General features: G+C 35.9%; 1 protein-coding gene across 1 annotated transcript in view; it reads left to right on the top strand.

Annotated features, from left to right (window-relative positions):
* The window catches only part of LOC140140164 (xenotropic and polytropic retrovirus receptor 1 homolog), a 55,709-nt gene that overhangs the window by 22,718 nt on the left and 16,307 nt on the right, over positions 1-16,684 (top strand). Inside the window, 4 exon segments of the mRNA XM_072162024.1 lie at positions 1,781-1,930; positions 12,839-12,919; positions 15,238-15,316; positions 16,017-16,207. Of these exon segments, the coding sequence (XP_072018125.1) occupies positions 1,781-1,930; positions 12,839-12,919; positions 15,238-15,316; positions 16,017-16,207 (501 nt within the window).

Below are 16,684 nucleotides of genomic sequence, written 5' to 3'. Positions count from 1 at the left end.
TAAAATAATGTGATAGATGAAGAGGTAAACATTAGTTAGTGGTTTGCATAGTAAGGATAACAAACTGTAATTTTTTTTGTAATTTTTTTCCAATTTTTTCAAAATAACTAGGAATGATCCTAACACTCATTATACGTCTAATGGTTCTCCAAAGTCAACAAAAACTTTGACATGTTTTTTTTTAAATGGATTTTTTTTTTCTGAATTTTTAACTTTGTATTGTGCATTATATCAGTGACCTATCAGTCACGTAGGCCTTGTTATAAAGTCAAAAAATCGCTTCAATGAATGATCGTTATGTACAAAAGTATAGGAAACTGCATTTTTAAAAGCACATTTTCTATATGTGAAGGAAGCATATTTTTCAAACTTGTAAAAGCGGGTCCCAGAATGTTTTTCATATTTCAAAGGTTGCAGTCATCAAATGATTGTGTTGAAATTGTTGCCAGATATGGAGTATAAATCCCTCCTGAAATGCAAACCTTCAGAATAGGTCTAGAGGTTCTCTACAGTGACCAAAAACTTTGAAAAAATTAAGAAAAAATGGATTTTTTTTTAAATTTTCACCTTTGTATTGTGCATCATATCAATGTCCTATTAGTCACGTAGGCCTTGTTATAAAGCCAAAAAATGGCTTCAACGAATGATCGTTATGTACAAAAGTATAGGAAACTGCATTTTTAAAAGCACATTTTCTGTGTGAAGGAAGCATATTTTTCAAACTTGTAAGAACAGATCCCAGAATGTTTTTTTCACATTTTTTTTCATTGTAGTCATCAAATATGTGTTGAAATTGTTGCTAGATATGGAGTTTAAATCCCTCCTCAACTGTATAAAAGCCTAGGGCTTCATTTTCACCTTGTTCTTTATTGTTGTTTTTCTATAAAATGTGTCTTCTGTGAAGGGGCTTACAAAGGTTTTTACAGTGTAGAAACCCTCTAGCTTTGGGGGCTTCGCCCCCTCAACCCCGCCGTCAGAGGCGATACTATGTTCATCATGTACTCTGTTTTCTAGGTTTTCAATGTTGGCAGGTATGATATTTCAGAGTTTTTTTTTTATCAAAGCTCACTCTCATGCCTGAATTAGAGCCTCAGAATGGTGATTTCTTACTTTAAAAAGTCTAAAATCCATGAGTTTTTTAAGCTTTTTGAGCCCCTGGACCCCAATCGTTAAGAGGCGGCGACAAGGCACTCATGAATTTCACAGAAAATTTTAACCAACATAGTTTAAGTTCCCAGACAGGAAATATTTTTCCTATGCCCTGATAAAATGATTGATTTTTTTTTTTAATTCGTGATATAATACACACACATTTTATGGCAAATGATTAAAAATTGATATTTTTGATATTTAACAGTCCTCGCAGTAAACTTTGTAAATCTAATGATATGTACTTAAAATGTATGTAGTAGCTGGGATGAAAAGCTGAAGATCAATTGAAAATGTTGACCTTTCGTATTAAAGATATATGGATATTTTCCCCTAAAACACCAACAAATATTCTCTAAAGGTCTTTTTGGGAAAAAAATGTACCCCATTCACGAAGGACATACTACTGTCTTGAACAGGTGCCCGGCAAACAAAGAACACCAACGAAGTAGCCAGGGCATGTCATGTCTAAACTACCAACTTGCGACCTAATTATCATTTCGTGGTAGCAGGTCACATATATATATATATGAATGAGACCTTGCCTCTCACCCCAATGCAGTTTGGCCATGTAAATAAAAATCTATTGCCTAGGATGATTTATGTAATTGTGGCATTAATTTTTCCATAGAACCTCAACTTCACAGGGTTCAGAAAAATTCTTAAGAAGCATGATAAGATGATGGAGACAGAGAGGGGGACTCAATTCCGGCAATCAAGAGTGGAGGCGGCACCTTTCTTTACCAACAAACAGATAGATAATGTCATCTTAGAAGTAGAGGTAAGCAGAGTGGGTCAGTGTTAGGCAATTGATATGGAGGGAGTAATGCTGGTACTTTCATGCAGCTTTGCTGTTTTGATGATTATTTTGCTTCATTGCGCAGTTGCACCAGAAACGCCAGCGGTAAGCAGCGGCAAGTTGATATATCGATCACTCCAACACTTTGCCCAAAGCAGCAGATTGCTAGGAGCTGAATTCAAGTCAACTAGGAACAGTGCCGCTCTGACGTTTAAGAACGGAATACGATTTTAGAGCGGTGGTTAGCGGCATGATGAAGCAAGTGGCAAGGGGCAGAAAGTATGAATCCAGCATATAGGATGTGGGAATTGAAGGTAGAGAAACATTAAAGGGTGAAGGAAGATAGAAGTGTTATTCATATGTCAAAATACATGGAAGTAGGTGGGGTCATACTGAGCAGTAGTTTAGCCAGTCAGAACTCTTGCCCCTCTGTTCCCCTAGTAAAAAAAACAAAATTTCCAGTTTTTGCGGCAATTTTGTTCAAAATTAGTTGAATTTGCCCCCCTGAAATTCACTTTGCTGGCTTCCCCCCTCAATTTCTCCCGAAAAGAAATTCCTGGCACAGCCACTGAATGGGCTGTTCCAGTTGAAATCCATACACCCCTATGGAAGACATGACCTTAATCTTCCACACAGAGAGTGTAAATTTCAGATGTGACTACTTGAATGGGTGACTCGATTTGAAATTTGCACTCCCGGGGTGAAAGATTAAGGTCATGTCCTCCATAAGGGGTGTATGGATTTCACCTGGAATAGCCCAATGGATCAGGTAATACTTGCTGTGTCAATCAAGTCCATCACTATGGACCACAATGACCTCATCCTAATGGCATAGTACATTAACCTCAATAAAACAATCATAGTGTAAAATTTGACCTCAACTTACAGAGTATGAGTTTTTGTACCCAAATTTTGAAAGGTCATTTAATAAATGTACAAATGTATTAGGGTTGTGACTTGATAGATGAGCATGTTATGAATTCTAGTGCATGTAGTAATATACACAATGAAATTGAAGACCGATCATTCAATCTTGCGCAGAACTATTGGCAAGCTCTCATGATAGTCATCAGTGCTTCGTGATCAAGGGATTGAAGCAGTCAACATAGACTGCTGAATGATCTATCTGTAGGCTATAGAATAAAATCATTATTTTGATGTGAACTTTTTTTTATAAATTACCAATTTAACAAATTTAAAAATTCTTTCTGGTGAGAATTTTCTTGTAATTTTCCCATATGCTTTAAAATTTATGTATTTTTAGAAAAGTAGCTGATCTAGAACTTTGGAAGATCAATTTGGCAAAATTTAATTGCTCATAAAATTTACAGGTTCAAAAATAAAATGAAGTATCATAAATCATGTACGGTTAGAAGGCAATTTCAGCGCTGATTGATGGCATTGGACTATGCCAGTTGAAATCCATACACCCCCTGTGGAAAATATGACCTTAATCTTCCACACATGGAGTGTGAATTTCAAATGGAGTTACCTGAATGGGTGATTTCATTTGAAAACTACATCCCTTAGGTGGGAGATTAAGGTCATGTCTTCCATAGGGGGTGTATGGATTTTGACTGGACTAGCCCATTTCATGACATTTCCAATGCTCGCTAATTTACCATGCTGAGTCAACCTAATCTATGTAGAAAGCAATGAATAAATGAACAAATAAATTTGCTATCAAATGTTGTGGTAGGTAGTTATTAGGTAGTTATAACCTACTTTATGTGCTCAATTAACTGAACCGACCTGATTTAAAAGCTATATTGTAACATTTCCATAAGAATGAAAATTGAATTTTTTCCACAAAATAATGTTAGTTTTCACCATCAGATACGCCCCTTTTAATTTTGACCCAAACAGATAAAGACGAAACAAATAAGTTCACTATTTAAATGTTGTGGTAGGTAGTTATAACCTACTTTATGTGCTCAATTAACTTACCGACCTGATTTGAAAGTGGTATTGTAACATTTCCATGGATTAGAAAGAAAATTGTCAGACATGCCCTCTTTTAATTTTGACCAAAACAGATAAGAAAAAACGAACAAAAATCGCTATTTAATACCAGCGCGTGGCCAATGCGTGTCAATCTGTTGGTCATGACTAATGTTGGTCCTTTTCTCTTCCCGTGCACTATGTACGTACAGTGTTATGAGCATCACGTATGTGTTTGACTAATATTGTGATTGTAATAACTGAAATCTCAGATTTTTGTCACAACTACAATTTTTGCAGGGTACATGTATGTTAGTTCACTAAAGTACATTACAATCATGCAAAAATTAGAATTTTGAAAAACATTCAGGGCATCCTAAGCAAATGTTATAACATGGCTTTAATAAGTTTCCTATTGAGAGCAAACAAAGAGAAGTCTTTGTGTGCATCCTATGATGTAATAATTTTATGTAGCAATAATAAATTTCTCGAGGCCATTGTCAATTTCACCCAATTTTAGATTGGTGTGTTCGGAGACCTAATTAAACTACAGCAACCGGTTCCTGTCATTGTAGAACTTAAAAAATGGACTAAAATTTATTAGTTTTGGATGTATGGAATCAAATTTAGATTTTTTTGCAAGAATTTTTATCAGACCCAGTGATTTTTTCCCATGTTATTTTAAAAAGTGATTTATTTCTGAAGTAAACAAGTCCGGTTGAGTATGACTATATTTGATGAGTTCCTATTCATCAGGTAAAATGCTAGACTTGATGGACCTAAGGCTAATCAAGAATCATCCCCCATTTTCTTCATCAAAACTTGGGTTTTGGTATCAGAAAAAGCTCATATTTTTCTCATTACCTCAGTAAAATTTAATGCCTGAGGTTTCATTTAGATGGTGTGAATGAAAACATGGTGCATTGTGGCAACCACAACCAGATGTATACTCCTATGGGGTATAATTTTGCTATTAGACCTGTTATCGATTGTCGTATTATCGTCGATTTGGCCCTAAATCCGACACTTCAAAAGAAATAATTGTCCTTTTTCTACACTTTACGACACTCATCAAAAAAGAAAAAAAAAATGAAATTTCCATGCTATTTTGTCCAAATAAGCTTACCGTACGATCATGTTTTCATCAGAAAGTCGAAAATTACCCCCAACCCGGAAGTAGAACGAACCAGGAAGTGTGTTTACACTGGAAGTCTGTGAATGTAATTCATATCGGTGTGATTTTAAGCTTATCTATTGACTTTTTCAGCATTTTTTTTCATCTCATTACGAGTTTCGACACGCATCGATTGTCATATTTTTTTCCCCGACACAGTGTTGAATTAGAAATCACGTGTCGATAACAGGTTATTTGCTACACATTTTCACTTCTCATATCAAAACCGCTGAAGCAATTCAACTCAAAATTTGGAGACACATTATTTTACTGGTAGGCCTCTATATAAGATAGAAAACAGAACATGAACAAAATCAGACCACATCGAATTAATAGGCCTAAATAAAATTGCAGCCACATTGATTGAAGGCGATAGCAGAAAAGGTGTATGTGTGTTATTCAGGCATGAGAATTTCCAGTCAAAACTCTGGAACCAGTCTTTTTTGATGTCAAAATTCCGGCAGTTTTATTTATTTTCAGCCCATTTTCAGGTGTTTTTGTCCAATTTTACACGCTTTTCCAGATTTTCCAGACTTTTTCATAAATGTGTAGTCCCATGCCTGGTTATTGGTGCATGAGCATCTTTTCAATTTAGGTCTAGACAATTTTCGTGTGACCCTTAAGGGTATCCGTAGGGAGAACACTTTGTTTTACGGCCAGGTCTGGCCAGGTGCATGTTTGTTCGCAGTCTACAGGTGTAACTAGGTTGTTGTATATTCTATAATTTTCCTGGTGTGTTAACTGTGATTACATCTAGACACCAGTTTATTTTTTATTTGAACGGGACCCTAATTTAATGAGAAAAACGCCCGAAAAAGAGAGGCCCGGCAAAAGCCGATTTGCAGACAATTTTGTAGCTACAGACAGCTCAGTATTCCATATAACAACTACGGAAACCAATCAGTGCCAGAAGTGTTGATTTATATTTCATCCACTTAGGTTTGGCTTAACCCACTAAAAGGTAAAACTTTAAGGCTGATCATTTTAATTATAAATGTAGTGTGTGTGTAAAAGTATATTTCTCAAAATGGAGGAGAGCGCCTATGACTATTGTCCGTTCTGTCTACATGGTCTATGATAATTATTTTCTTACCGAAATATATTCACTTAACACAGACCACGGTTGCCAAACAAATGAGGGCAAACCGCGGGTCAAATCATTGAAAAATTCGCCCCATATTTTTTTTATCAACCGTTGGTTTCTATGAGATAAAAACTACCAGAAGTCGCGTAAGCCAATGTTGAGAAGTCATGCAATATTTTTCTTAACCATCAATTGGTGTCTATAGGACAGGAAATTGTCGCGAGGAAAATCTTCAAAACTCATCCTATTGACCTAGGCCTATTACATCGCTGGGTTTGGCAACCCTGCAATATATACAGTTATATAACATCGCACCGCATTGTGAGGTGAACGAACTGAATGTTGACATTGTATTCAGGATTTAAAACAAGAACTGTCTTTAACCAGACAATGCGGTTGGTATAAAACATAGCGTGTGATATCATGATATCAACTTCAAAATCTAAAACAAAAGTAAAGAAATAATTTAGGCGAAATAAATAAACAGCGTACAGCAGGTGCTATCTTGTCAATAATGATAAGAGGAACATGAAAAAACCAGCAGAGAGCATGCACCCCAGTAAAGAGTTAAATAAAGCAAGGAAAAATCATAATGTGCAGAAGGCCTACTTTTCGGATGATATTCACAGAAACAAAAATAAAGAACTAAAGATCTAAAAACAAAAGTAAAGAAAATGAGGGCGAAATAAATAAACAGCGTACAGCATGTGATGATAATTATACACTTCGACCAAAAATTAAAAAAATACTTAACACGCGACATAAATAAACAGCCATCTATCAAGAATGACAAGAGGAACATGAAAAATACCACCTAATATATGAGAGCATGCACCCCAATAAAGAATTGCTTTAAAATAAAACAATGAAAAATCATGACATGTGAAATGTATGTTGATACACTTATAAATAATACTCAAGGGTGAAATAAAAAACAGCTTATCTACCGATATTTCCACAGTTAAACATACTCAGTGATCACTTGTACTAAAACAAAAATAAAGAAATACTTCACAAATGATAAGAGGAACACATAAAAAATAAATAAGCGAGCATGTCCCAAAAAAAATTAGTAAAAGATAAAATAATGATAAAACGTACAAGAAGGGGCAAAATATTTGTCGCAAAAACTTATTAAATGCTCATTTGATCTAAGATATTTAATGTTTGCAATTTACTCCTAGTTTATCATTTATTTATTATTTATCTAGGCTTATATATCTTTTATTTATTTATCTATTAATTTATCTATTTATCAATTTATTTCAATATCATTATTATTAAGTGCCTATTTATAATGATATTTAAATCTATCAACATTATGCTTACGTCATCCAGGAGTTATTATCCCACTTGAAATCGCCATATAAACACAAATTAATAAAGAAATACCCAATGGGTGAAATAAAAGCATGATCTATCTTTTCAAGAATGAAAAGAGGATATAAAAATATAACAGAGCATGTCCTATAAACATGATAAAGAATTATTTAAAATCGTACAAATGTGAAACATGTAATATGACATATACTTAAGGGATCTGGAATGAGCGTTTTGAGCGTTTCGACAGTATTTTTTGTAAATGAGAGCACATCAGACATATCGAATTGCATTCTGAATACGAAGAATGTCTTTCTCATATCAAATAATTTTCATTTTTTGAAATTCACGATATAATGCAAATTTTATGACAAATTATTAAAATTTGATATTTTTCAAATTTTTGATATATAACAGTCCTCGAAGTAAATTTTATAAATCTAATGACATATTCTTAAAGTGTATGTAGCTGGGAGGAAAAGCCGACGATCAATTGAAAATTTTGACCTTTCATATATATTGACGATATGGATTTTATTTCCCAAAAAGACCTATTTTTTGGGGGGGGGGGAATCCATATCTTCAATACGAAAGCTCAAAATTTTGAATTGATCGTCGGCCTTTCCTCCCAGCTACATATACTTAAAGAATGTATCATTAAATTTATAAAATTTACTTCGAGGACTGTTATATATCAAAATATCAATTTTAATGATTTGTCATAAAATGTATTACATTGCGAATTTCAAAAAATCAAAATTATTTGATATCAGGACATTCTTAGTATTCAGAATGCAATTCGATATGTCTGATGTGCTCTAATGTCCCACAATAAATACTGTCCAAACGTTCATACCCCAGCCCTTAACATAAAACAAAATAAAACGGTCATGATAATATGACATTAAGGGCGAACACCACTAATGAAGCGTCTTGGTTGAAATGCACGTGAAAATTAATGTCTTTCTTTGCTCAATTTGAGGCCTTTTTTGGCTCTCATAGTTGCCTGATGTACCCCGTTACATTTTATTAAGAAACAAGGTAGTATAGTTTCTCTCCATTGATTTTGCAATAGCGTCTCCAGGAGGGGGCTCAGAGGGCTTTCAGATTTATGCGGTGGGGGGGCTTAATGGCTAAAATCGCCAAAAACCGCCTGATTTTACATATCCCTCTAGCGTTGGTTGTCAGTAGATTGCAGTCACTCCTCATCAAGTGTTGACAAAGACAACAGTGGTTGTTGAAACGCATACACAGTAAGTGCATTTTCTTGGATCAGATACTACGAACTCTGGTTTACTAGTTTACTCTACGGTCCTGATGAATTTGTTCAATCAATAACGATATCTGGGGGACCAATCACAAGCCAGATTCATTTAAAGATGCATTACATCATGACCAATTTTAGTTAGGCCAGAAATTGGCCTAACTCTCCATAGAATCCTGTGTTAAAAAGTTATCCGCAATCCAAAGTCAGTAGTCCACTTGGGAAGCTAACAAACAGAGGGCGACGGTGACTGAAAAGATTAGATGTGAAAATCTATCAATTGTGCACAAATAATAATCAGAGTTTTAAGCTTAAATGCAATAGCCAGAAGCACAATTGGCAAGTGGAGTACGGAGAAGTCTAGCTACACCCTGGAAGGGAAAAAAACAGTATTTGAAACGAGGAAATGTGCAATATGACTTAATGTAATACATTAGAAAAGGCTTAAAAGGCAACTATTAGGCCCTGATTCATATTTAATCATCATTTAGGCCTGTAAATTAGATTGTTTGTGTAAATTTAGCAGGCGCCGACTTTTTATGACGACTTTCAAAATGTGTTACATTTCAGAAACACCAAGCTGTTTGTGAGGTGGCGTTAGCTGTATGGGTTATAGGTTGAACTTTTTCAATATCGCTGGAAAAAAAATCCTGAAATCCATATATTAATTTTTACAATGGATGTCGTCATCTGACCGTCTGCTTGCAGAAAGGGGGAGTTTTGAAGAACTGAGTTGTTTTCCCGGCCCCTGTCTGTACAGAAAGTCAGGGAGGGTTATTTACTGGTGTGCACCCTAAAAGGCCCTTGTCATTACCAATGGTGGCGGCATGATTTTTCCGTGCATGAGGGTTTAGGAAAATTAAATTATATGTCTAAACTTGAGGTTGCATGTGTAAAACATGGTCTTTTTTTAACGCATGTTTGGGGTATTGAAATGATATTTTTTGGCTTGCACAATCATGGTAAAGATCCATGTCATACATAAGAGATTATAGGACATACAATACTTGGTAGGCCTAATGATAATGCGTAAACTTTGTACCTGTTAGGGAACTGAAATCAGACTGAAAACACAAAGCGTCATTCGAGGCTCTGTCTCACCAGTTGCATTTACAAGGCCCTTGTTATAACCAGTGGTGGCGGATGATTTTTTTCTGGGGGGGGGGAGGGTCACACAAGGTTCTGAACAGAAACGTCACATACGGACCAACCCACACTACCGAGAACCGCGAATGCCGAGAACCGCGAAAGCCGAGAACCGCTCTAGTTTCCAATTCAGTCCAAGCCTATATATTGAACAACATTTTTTAAAGAGGAACAGCTTTTGTGCCCACAACGTTAACACATGGACATATTGTAATGTGTGACATTTGCAACAGGATATTAAAAGGCGGAATTAGCATAGATTTATTAGAAAAGGAAGATGGTGGTGCTAGAAAGTCTTATAATTAATTATTATTACTTGCTGGGAGGCATGGATCTTGTAATCAAAGAAATAAAACGAAGATGATGGATCAGGCTTTCCGGTTGTAATCCATACACCCCCTGGAAGACATGACCTTAATGTACACACAGGGGGTGTAGATTTCAAATGGAGTCATCTATTCACCATACACCCCCTGGAAGACATGACCTTAGGCTTCCCACACAAGGGGTGTAGATCTCAAGTGGAGTCACCCATTCAGGTAATCCCGTTTAAAATTTATACTCTCTGTGTCGAAGATAAAGATAATGTCTTCCATAGGGGTGTATGGATTTCAACTGGAATAGGCCAATTCTTGTGATTAATTAGTAATTCATTAGCCAGGATGCATGGATGTTTTATTCAAAGAAATATAAAATATCCTGGTAAAAGGTCTTCACAATTACTGTATGTTCAACATACATGTAAGTAGCATCTCTCCCCTAATAAGCACTCACTGCATATTTTTTCAAGAGACAGCTGTCTATACTATGCTTTATGCTTTTTGCTTTTTACATTATGTTCTGAAATCAGAGAAGATATCTTACACTTCCCACAATGCATTTTTTCCATTTCAATTTTCTGTACTGATTTGCTGTCTGGTGCAACATGGGGTGATAGTGACAAAAAGTACCTCAAATGAACAAAAAAGTACCCTAGTTGAACAGGGCACATCCAGATCTTGCACAATATGTGTATTTCTTGACTATCAACCCATTTTTAGCCAGTCTATTCTCAATATGAAAACAAAGGAACCTGTACAAATAATATAAAGAGTGCCCTTTGCTATAATGAGGTGATGCATCATATTGCAAAGGATTCTGGGAAGGGTAAGATATCTTTTCTGTTCTGATATGACAACAAATCTGTGAACTATTTCAATAATTGAGCTGTGTGGCACCCTGTAAGGGACCATCAATACGGGTAACGGTGATTTAGGGCTAGGGACTGTTGTTTCCCAGGAAGAAGGGACATAACATTTTCACGTGAGAAATCATGTCGGGGAGCACCAGAGAGGGGTAAACTGTGTGAAAAAGTTTGTATAAAAACATTGCGGATTCCTCTGGTATAAGCATAAATATGGATCGTTCCCTACAAAAGCGTTCCTCTGCCTTAGTTGTCTCTTAATTTAGGACTGTGGCATAACCAGGGAGCAGCTTCCCCCTGTGAGAACTCCACACCCCCATTTTTGACCATTTTCATGAAATGTTGCCCCCTTTGCCCTCCCCTGAAAAAACCCTGGCTATATGCCACTGGTCCAGGAATAGTTCTCCCACACACATCTACCATCTACATGTAATTGCGCCCATGATTTAGCTGAATATTACCTTGAGTCTAGAACAATATTATTGTATTTTGAAAGAAAGTAAAACATGGCTCACTTTGTTTTGCTTTATGCTCACAATATTAAAATCCATAAAATTTGATGCTGTTCATGTTCAAAGCAAGTGAACCATTTTGGAAATGATCTAGTTTCTTGCTGTTAATGCCTAGATATGCTGTAAAATAAAAAAAAAAGGTTTTTCCATAAACCTTTGCTGTTTTACATTTTACACAGATAAGTTCTTTTTTTCCAAAGCTATAATATTTTGATAACCCTGGGTAGAAAGAATAGCAAAGAAATATTTTGATTGGTAAACCAAATATGATTGTTTTGGTTTCCTTGCAATGATAGCAACCAAAAACGATGTCGTGATCTAGATAAATAAATGGTTGGGCATGCGTGCGCAAAGAATGATTTTGCATGGATGCATGCGTAAAACTTATTTTTAGTAATCATAATTGTAAAATTATGATGGAAGACAAGAAAGGTGCAAGCTGCATATATTGTTTTTATTTTTTCCTTCTTTGATAGAAAGCTTACTTGATTTTACCATTAGTGAAAACAAAATATCTTGTTCACCAAAAGGCAGTGTGTGGGCCCTAATTTTAGAAATCTGTGCGTGTGTGCACATAAGGCAAAAGCTGTAATTACATTTCTTGATTTCAGTTGGAATATGATATTATTATAGTTTATACTGCCCAATGGGCTTTTCAAATTGAAATCCATACAATGTATCACCCCTATGGAAGACACAACCTTAATGTCTTTCATAGAGGGTGTATGGATTTCAACTGGAATTGCCCAGTTGAGGTTATGGCTTAAGCTTGAACATAGACAATATTGGTAACATAATATGTAGAGTAAATTGGAAAGGATAAAGGTGTTAGGAGAAATAGACACAGCTGTGTATGTTATATAGTTAACACAAATTGTAGTAAATGGAGATTTAGAGGGGTGAGAAATTTGGAAGATACAGAGTGAGAAGGAAGAGTGGGAAGGTTGGAGGGGGAAGGAATGGTGGGTAGGAGAGAGATAACGGAGAAGCAGGAGCTGAGTTTTTGAAATAACAGGTGCGCTACAAATCGTACTTCTGGAAATGTTAAGGCGGCCTGTCAGGTGTGCATCAGGGAACAATTTTTGTGTGGAAGAAAACTAAAGAGCGAGGAGAGAGAAAGAGAGACAGAAAGGTATGAAGGAGTAATGGAGGGAGGGAGGAAGGGAGAGACAGACAGAAAAACACGGGGATGGAGAGAAGGAGGGGAAGAGGTACATGGTTTTTGAGCTCCTATGTCATGTGAGACTGTTTTCTCTTTTTTTTCAGACTTTGTACATAAATGAGTTGGAAGCCGGTAACAGAACGAGGGCTATGAACAAACTCAGAGTGCCACCACTAGGAGCAAAGGTCAGTATTAAAGATCACCTGCCTAGGAAGTGAAAGGTCCTGGCTCTATCTCTCATCAAGAAATCTTGTGCTTGATGGGTGCTTGAAACAATAGCTTTTAGTTGTTTTATTTTGTTGAATATGTTACCCAAAGACCTAAATATCCTTTGTATGTTATAAGGAGGCAAAATTTTGCAGGTCATATATTTGTAAAATTGCAGTGCATGAATGGTAAGATTGCCAATTAGGGTTTAGATGGGAATTCTAAACTTGCTGGTGATTCAATATATGGGACATGCAATGAAAAGAAAATATAATAGTACTTAGCCAGTTATTGAGGGAACATCCAATTAAACATCTTGGGAATATGTCCTCTAAATGCCTATATGTCTGATTTATAACACAAGGCAAAGCAGTAGCAGACCTAGCCATTACTGCCTAGGTTATTTGTGCTGAAATGTCAAGTATAATGCCCAGGCATTGACTATATGTGATGTGAATGTGATCAAGCAAATTCAGTCGGAAGTGGGAAATATTGATTTTGAGATATAGCCAAACAAAGGGAATATTTCCTTTTGTTTCCTCTTCTTTTGGAAACTCTTTAATTGATCATATCTTTTGAACTGGTTGTCCAAATTCAATGGGGTTTTCTGCAAAATATAGCTTTGCACATGCAATCCTATAAGAAACTGAAATGAATATGTCCGACTTCATACTGATTGTACTTGATCACGCCACATATATAATATATGAGGCATAACTGTTTTATGGGTTCTGTCGCATCATGAATAATGAATATCAAATGTGGGTGGTCTGATTGTAACACATGATGTTTTCTACCTCACATTGACACCCAAATATTCTTATTCCAAGTTTTGAGTTAAGGTGGTGTTAAAGGCAAGGTTTAGGGAAATCATGAATTCCAACATTTTTGCAAATATCTCCAAAACCTTTCATGATACAATCTCAAGTGAGTTTGTACTTATGTAGGGATATGTTGGCCATGTTATGAAGGTAATAAAACCCTTGCCATGGTAACCAAGCAGTCGCTATTGGCTTCTGACCAATCACATTGAAAGTTTTTTTGCTGTTTTTTTTTCTCAAATCACTTCATTTGTCCCAATAAAAGTATACTCACATGTTGAGTCATGTTCCTGCGCACCTCCACTGATTTTCCCGTAAAAAAAAATCCCAGTGGAATTCCCCCCTGGGGGGGTCAAAGTGAAATTTTTTTTTTGGCCACAGATTCCATATTACTTACAAACTTTTTACGGGAAAATCAGCAGAGGTCATTTGTGATGTTCTTGAACGATTTGACACCATTTCTGAATTTATTTGGACATGTGCAATTTCAACCGTATGAGGGCAGTATCCAGGTCTGAAATTTCTCCGTCCATGGAGAGCAATAATCGGAGGAGGTAGGGTGCTGAAAACACTGTCGAATGGGGAGTATATTAAAAATTATAATCTTCTTCTGTGCCAAAGATGAAAATGATCCATAGATCTTTAATTTGCATTTAAAACCACCTTAAGTTGCTCTAGTGTCCATAGAACAGTACATGACTTTACCTTGTTTTAGTTCCTACCGCCTGCGATGTCCCACAATTACGGTACTACATTTTCATGTACTCCCCATTCCAGAAAAATAGAGCACTAATTTTTTTGGATTAAAAGATATTATCAAGTTCTGCCAAATGAAACATAGCTCAATTGTAAACATTCATTTAGTACTAACTATTGATAAAAGAAAAAGTTAACTATTTTACTAATTTCTTTAAAAAAAGAGCCAAAAACATGCATTTTTGGCATGTTTTCTGACAATTGAGTCACAAAAATCAAGTCTTAAGCATTCAAAATTTCAAGTATATGCCGAAATTTTTCTATATTTTGCACTTTTTTGTGTTACTTTAATGCATGTTTTTGGGCCTTAATTCATAAATTTGACCAAATAATAAAATTTGACTTTTATTGCCAGATAGAAGTAACTAATGGATTAGGATTTAGCTATGTTTCATTTGGCAGAACTTGGTAATATTATTTCAATCCCAAAATATTAGTGCTGTATTTTTCTGGAATGAAGAGTAAGGTGAAACAAAGATAAAGACACTGTTTTTAATAGTGAGGACTATAGGTAGGGGGTACCCCGCTGATCTCATCGTTTTACGTCCCTGGGGGATGAGGCTGTCAATCGGGGTACATATCTTCAATGAGTGTATGAATAATTGGAGCAGTAGTTGCATTCCAATACCCTCTAATTTTTCTTAATTATCTGCTATCTAGGGAACACTTATGAATCATTGTATTCTTAAAACTTGAATGACTTTCTTATTCTTTTTCAGGGCACCAACTGGACAACTTTCAGAGTTGGTTTATACTCAGGGATATTTATAGTTCTTATGTTTATTGTTGTATATGCAGGTGAGTAGGTGTGTACGGTAGGAAAAAATTCAATATTCAGTACTGAAAAGAAAGCAAGGTACATGAACTTGATGTGGGGAAACAAGTAAATCCACACAATGGTATGCACATTGGACAACAAACAAATTTAAAGTAGGCACAGAAGTAGGGAAAGTTTGATAGCCGAACATTACCAATTCTAAGGCCCACATCAGTGCTAACCTGCGACAGACAAACAGGAATACATGTATAAAAGTACACTGGAAGAAATTATGAGAATCGCTACGCACATAGGCAGACAAACTGAACGAAGTAATGACAAGGAATAACAACTGTAGCTACAGGAGTAGGTAAAGTTTGATGGCCAAAATTGACCAATGTTAGTGCCCTCAGCTGTATAAACCAGACAAAAAAACAACAACAAAAAACCGACTGATGTTTTGAGCAGATAAACTGCTCTTCTTCAGGGACAGACCACAAAATATTAAATCAAGCAGCAAAAACTACATACTTATGGTTTAGGAACAGATTCAAGTAAAAACTAGTCGCAATTTCAAATTGATCTTGGTAGCAACAAGCTCAGAGCAAAATAAGCTCTGTCTTCACTCAAAGAAAACAAGTACACCAAAAAAAACTTTAAAAAATAAGAAAAAGAGGCGCAATCAAGTTGATGGAAGCTTAAGACAAACCTAATAATTTCTCATCTGATCTTCAATTTCAGGTATTGGGGCCAAAGACGCTGGGATAGAGTGGCGTCCAGCAGTGCGTATGTACCGTGGTATGTTTCTCGTCATCCTCATGATATTCCTCTTGGGGATCAATACATACGGCTGGCGGAAATCCGGAGTCAATCATGTACTTATATTTGAGTTGGATCCGAGACATAATCTATCGCATGAACAGTTGTTAGAGGTAAGCCTAAAGCAAGATTCTGTGATTTTGTAGAGATGGTGAATTGATTTCTTTTTCCATGCTTCACCAACTTTTTAAACTTCCACAAAAACCAGATGAGTGACAAGTGGGGACAGATCTGCCATATTTCTGCTGGATAGGGAACCCAAAGGCCTTTTTGTCATGTCTGCAGATAAAACCTTGTTGAAAACACCAAAAAACATGAATTTATTTCTCAAATGTGAAATGTGCACTATTCTTTTCATTTGAATGGATTATATCTAACAATCATCCAGGAAGCTCCCCTGGAGTTTACGATGTCAACTTCTGAACTTTTTAGAAAACAAACCAAAAAAAAAAAAAAAAAAAAAAAAGGGCCATAAACATTGCTAGTTTGTTACAGGGTTGCCAAATCTGCGATTTGGTAGCCCAGTCGGGCTACATCTGAATTTTTTTACCACAACTTGTGACAGTTATCTGTCCCAAAGAAACCAAAAA

This window comes from Amphiura filiformis, chromosome 18 (assembly GCF_039555335.1).
Source record: "Amphiura filiformis chromosome 18, Afil_fr2py, whole genome shotgun sequence".
NCBI classification, from domain to species: domain Eukaryota; kingdom Metazoa; phylum Echinodermata; class Ophiuroidea; order Amphilepidida; family Amphiuridae; genus Amphiura; species Amphiura filiformis.
This window is presented reverse-complemented; position numbering and strand designations above follow the sequence as displayed.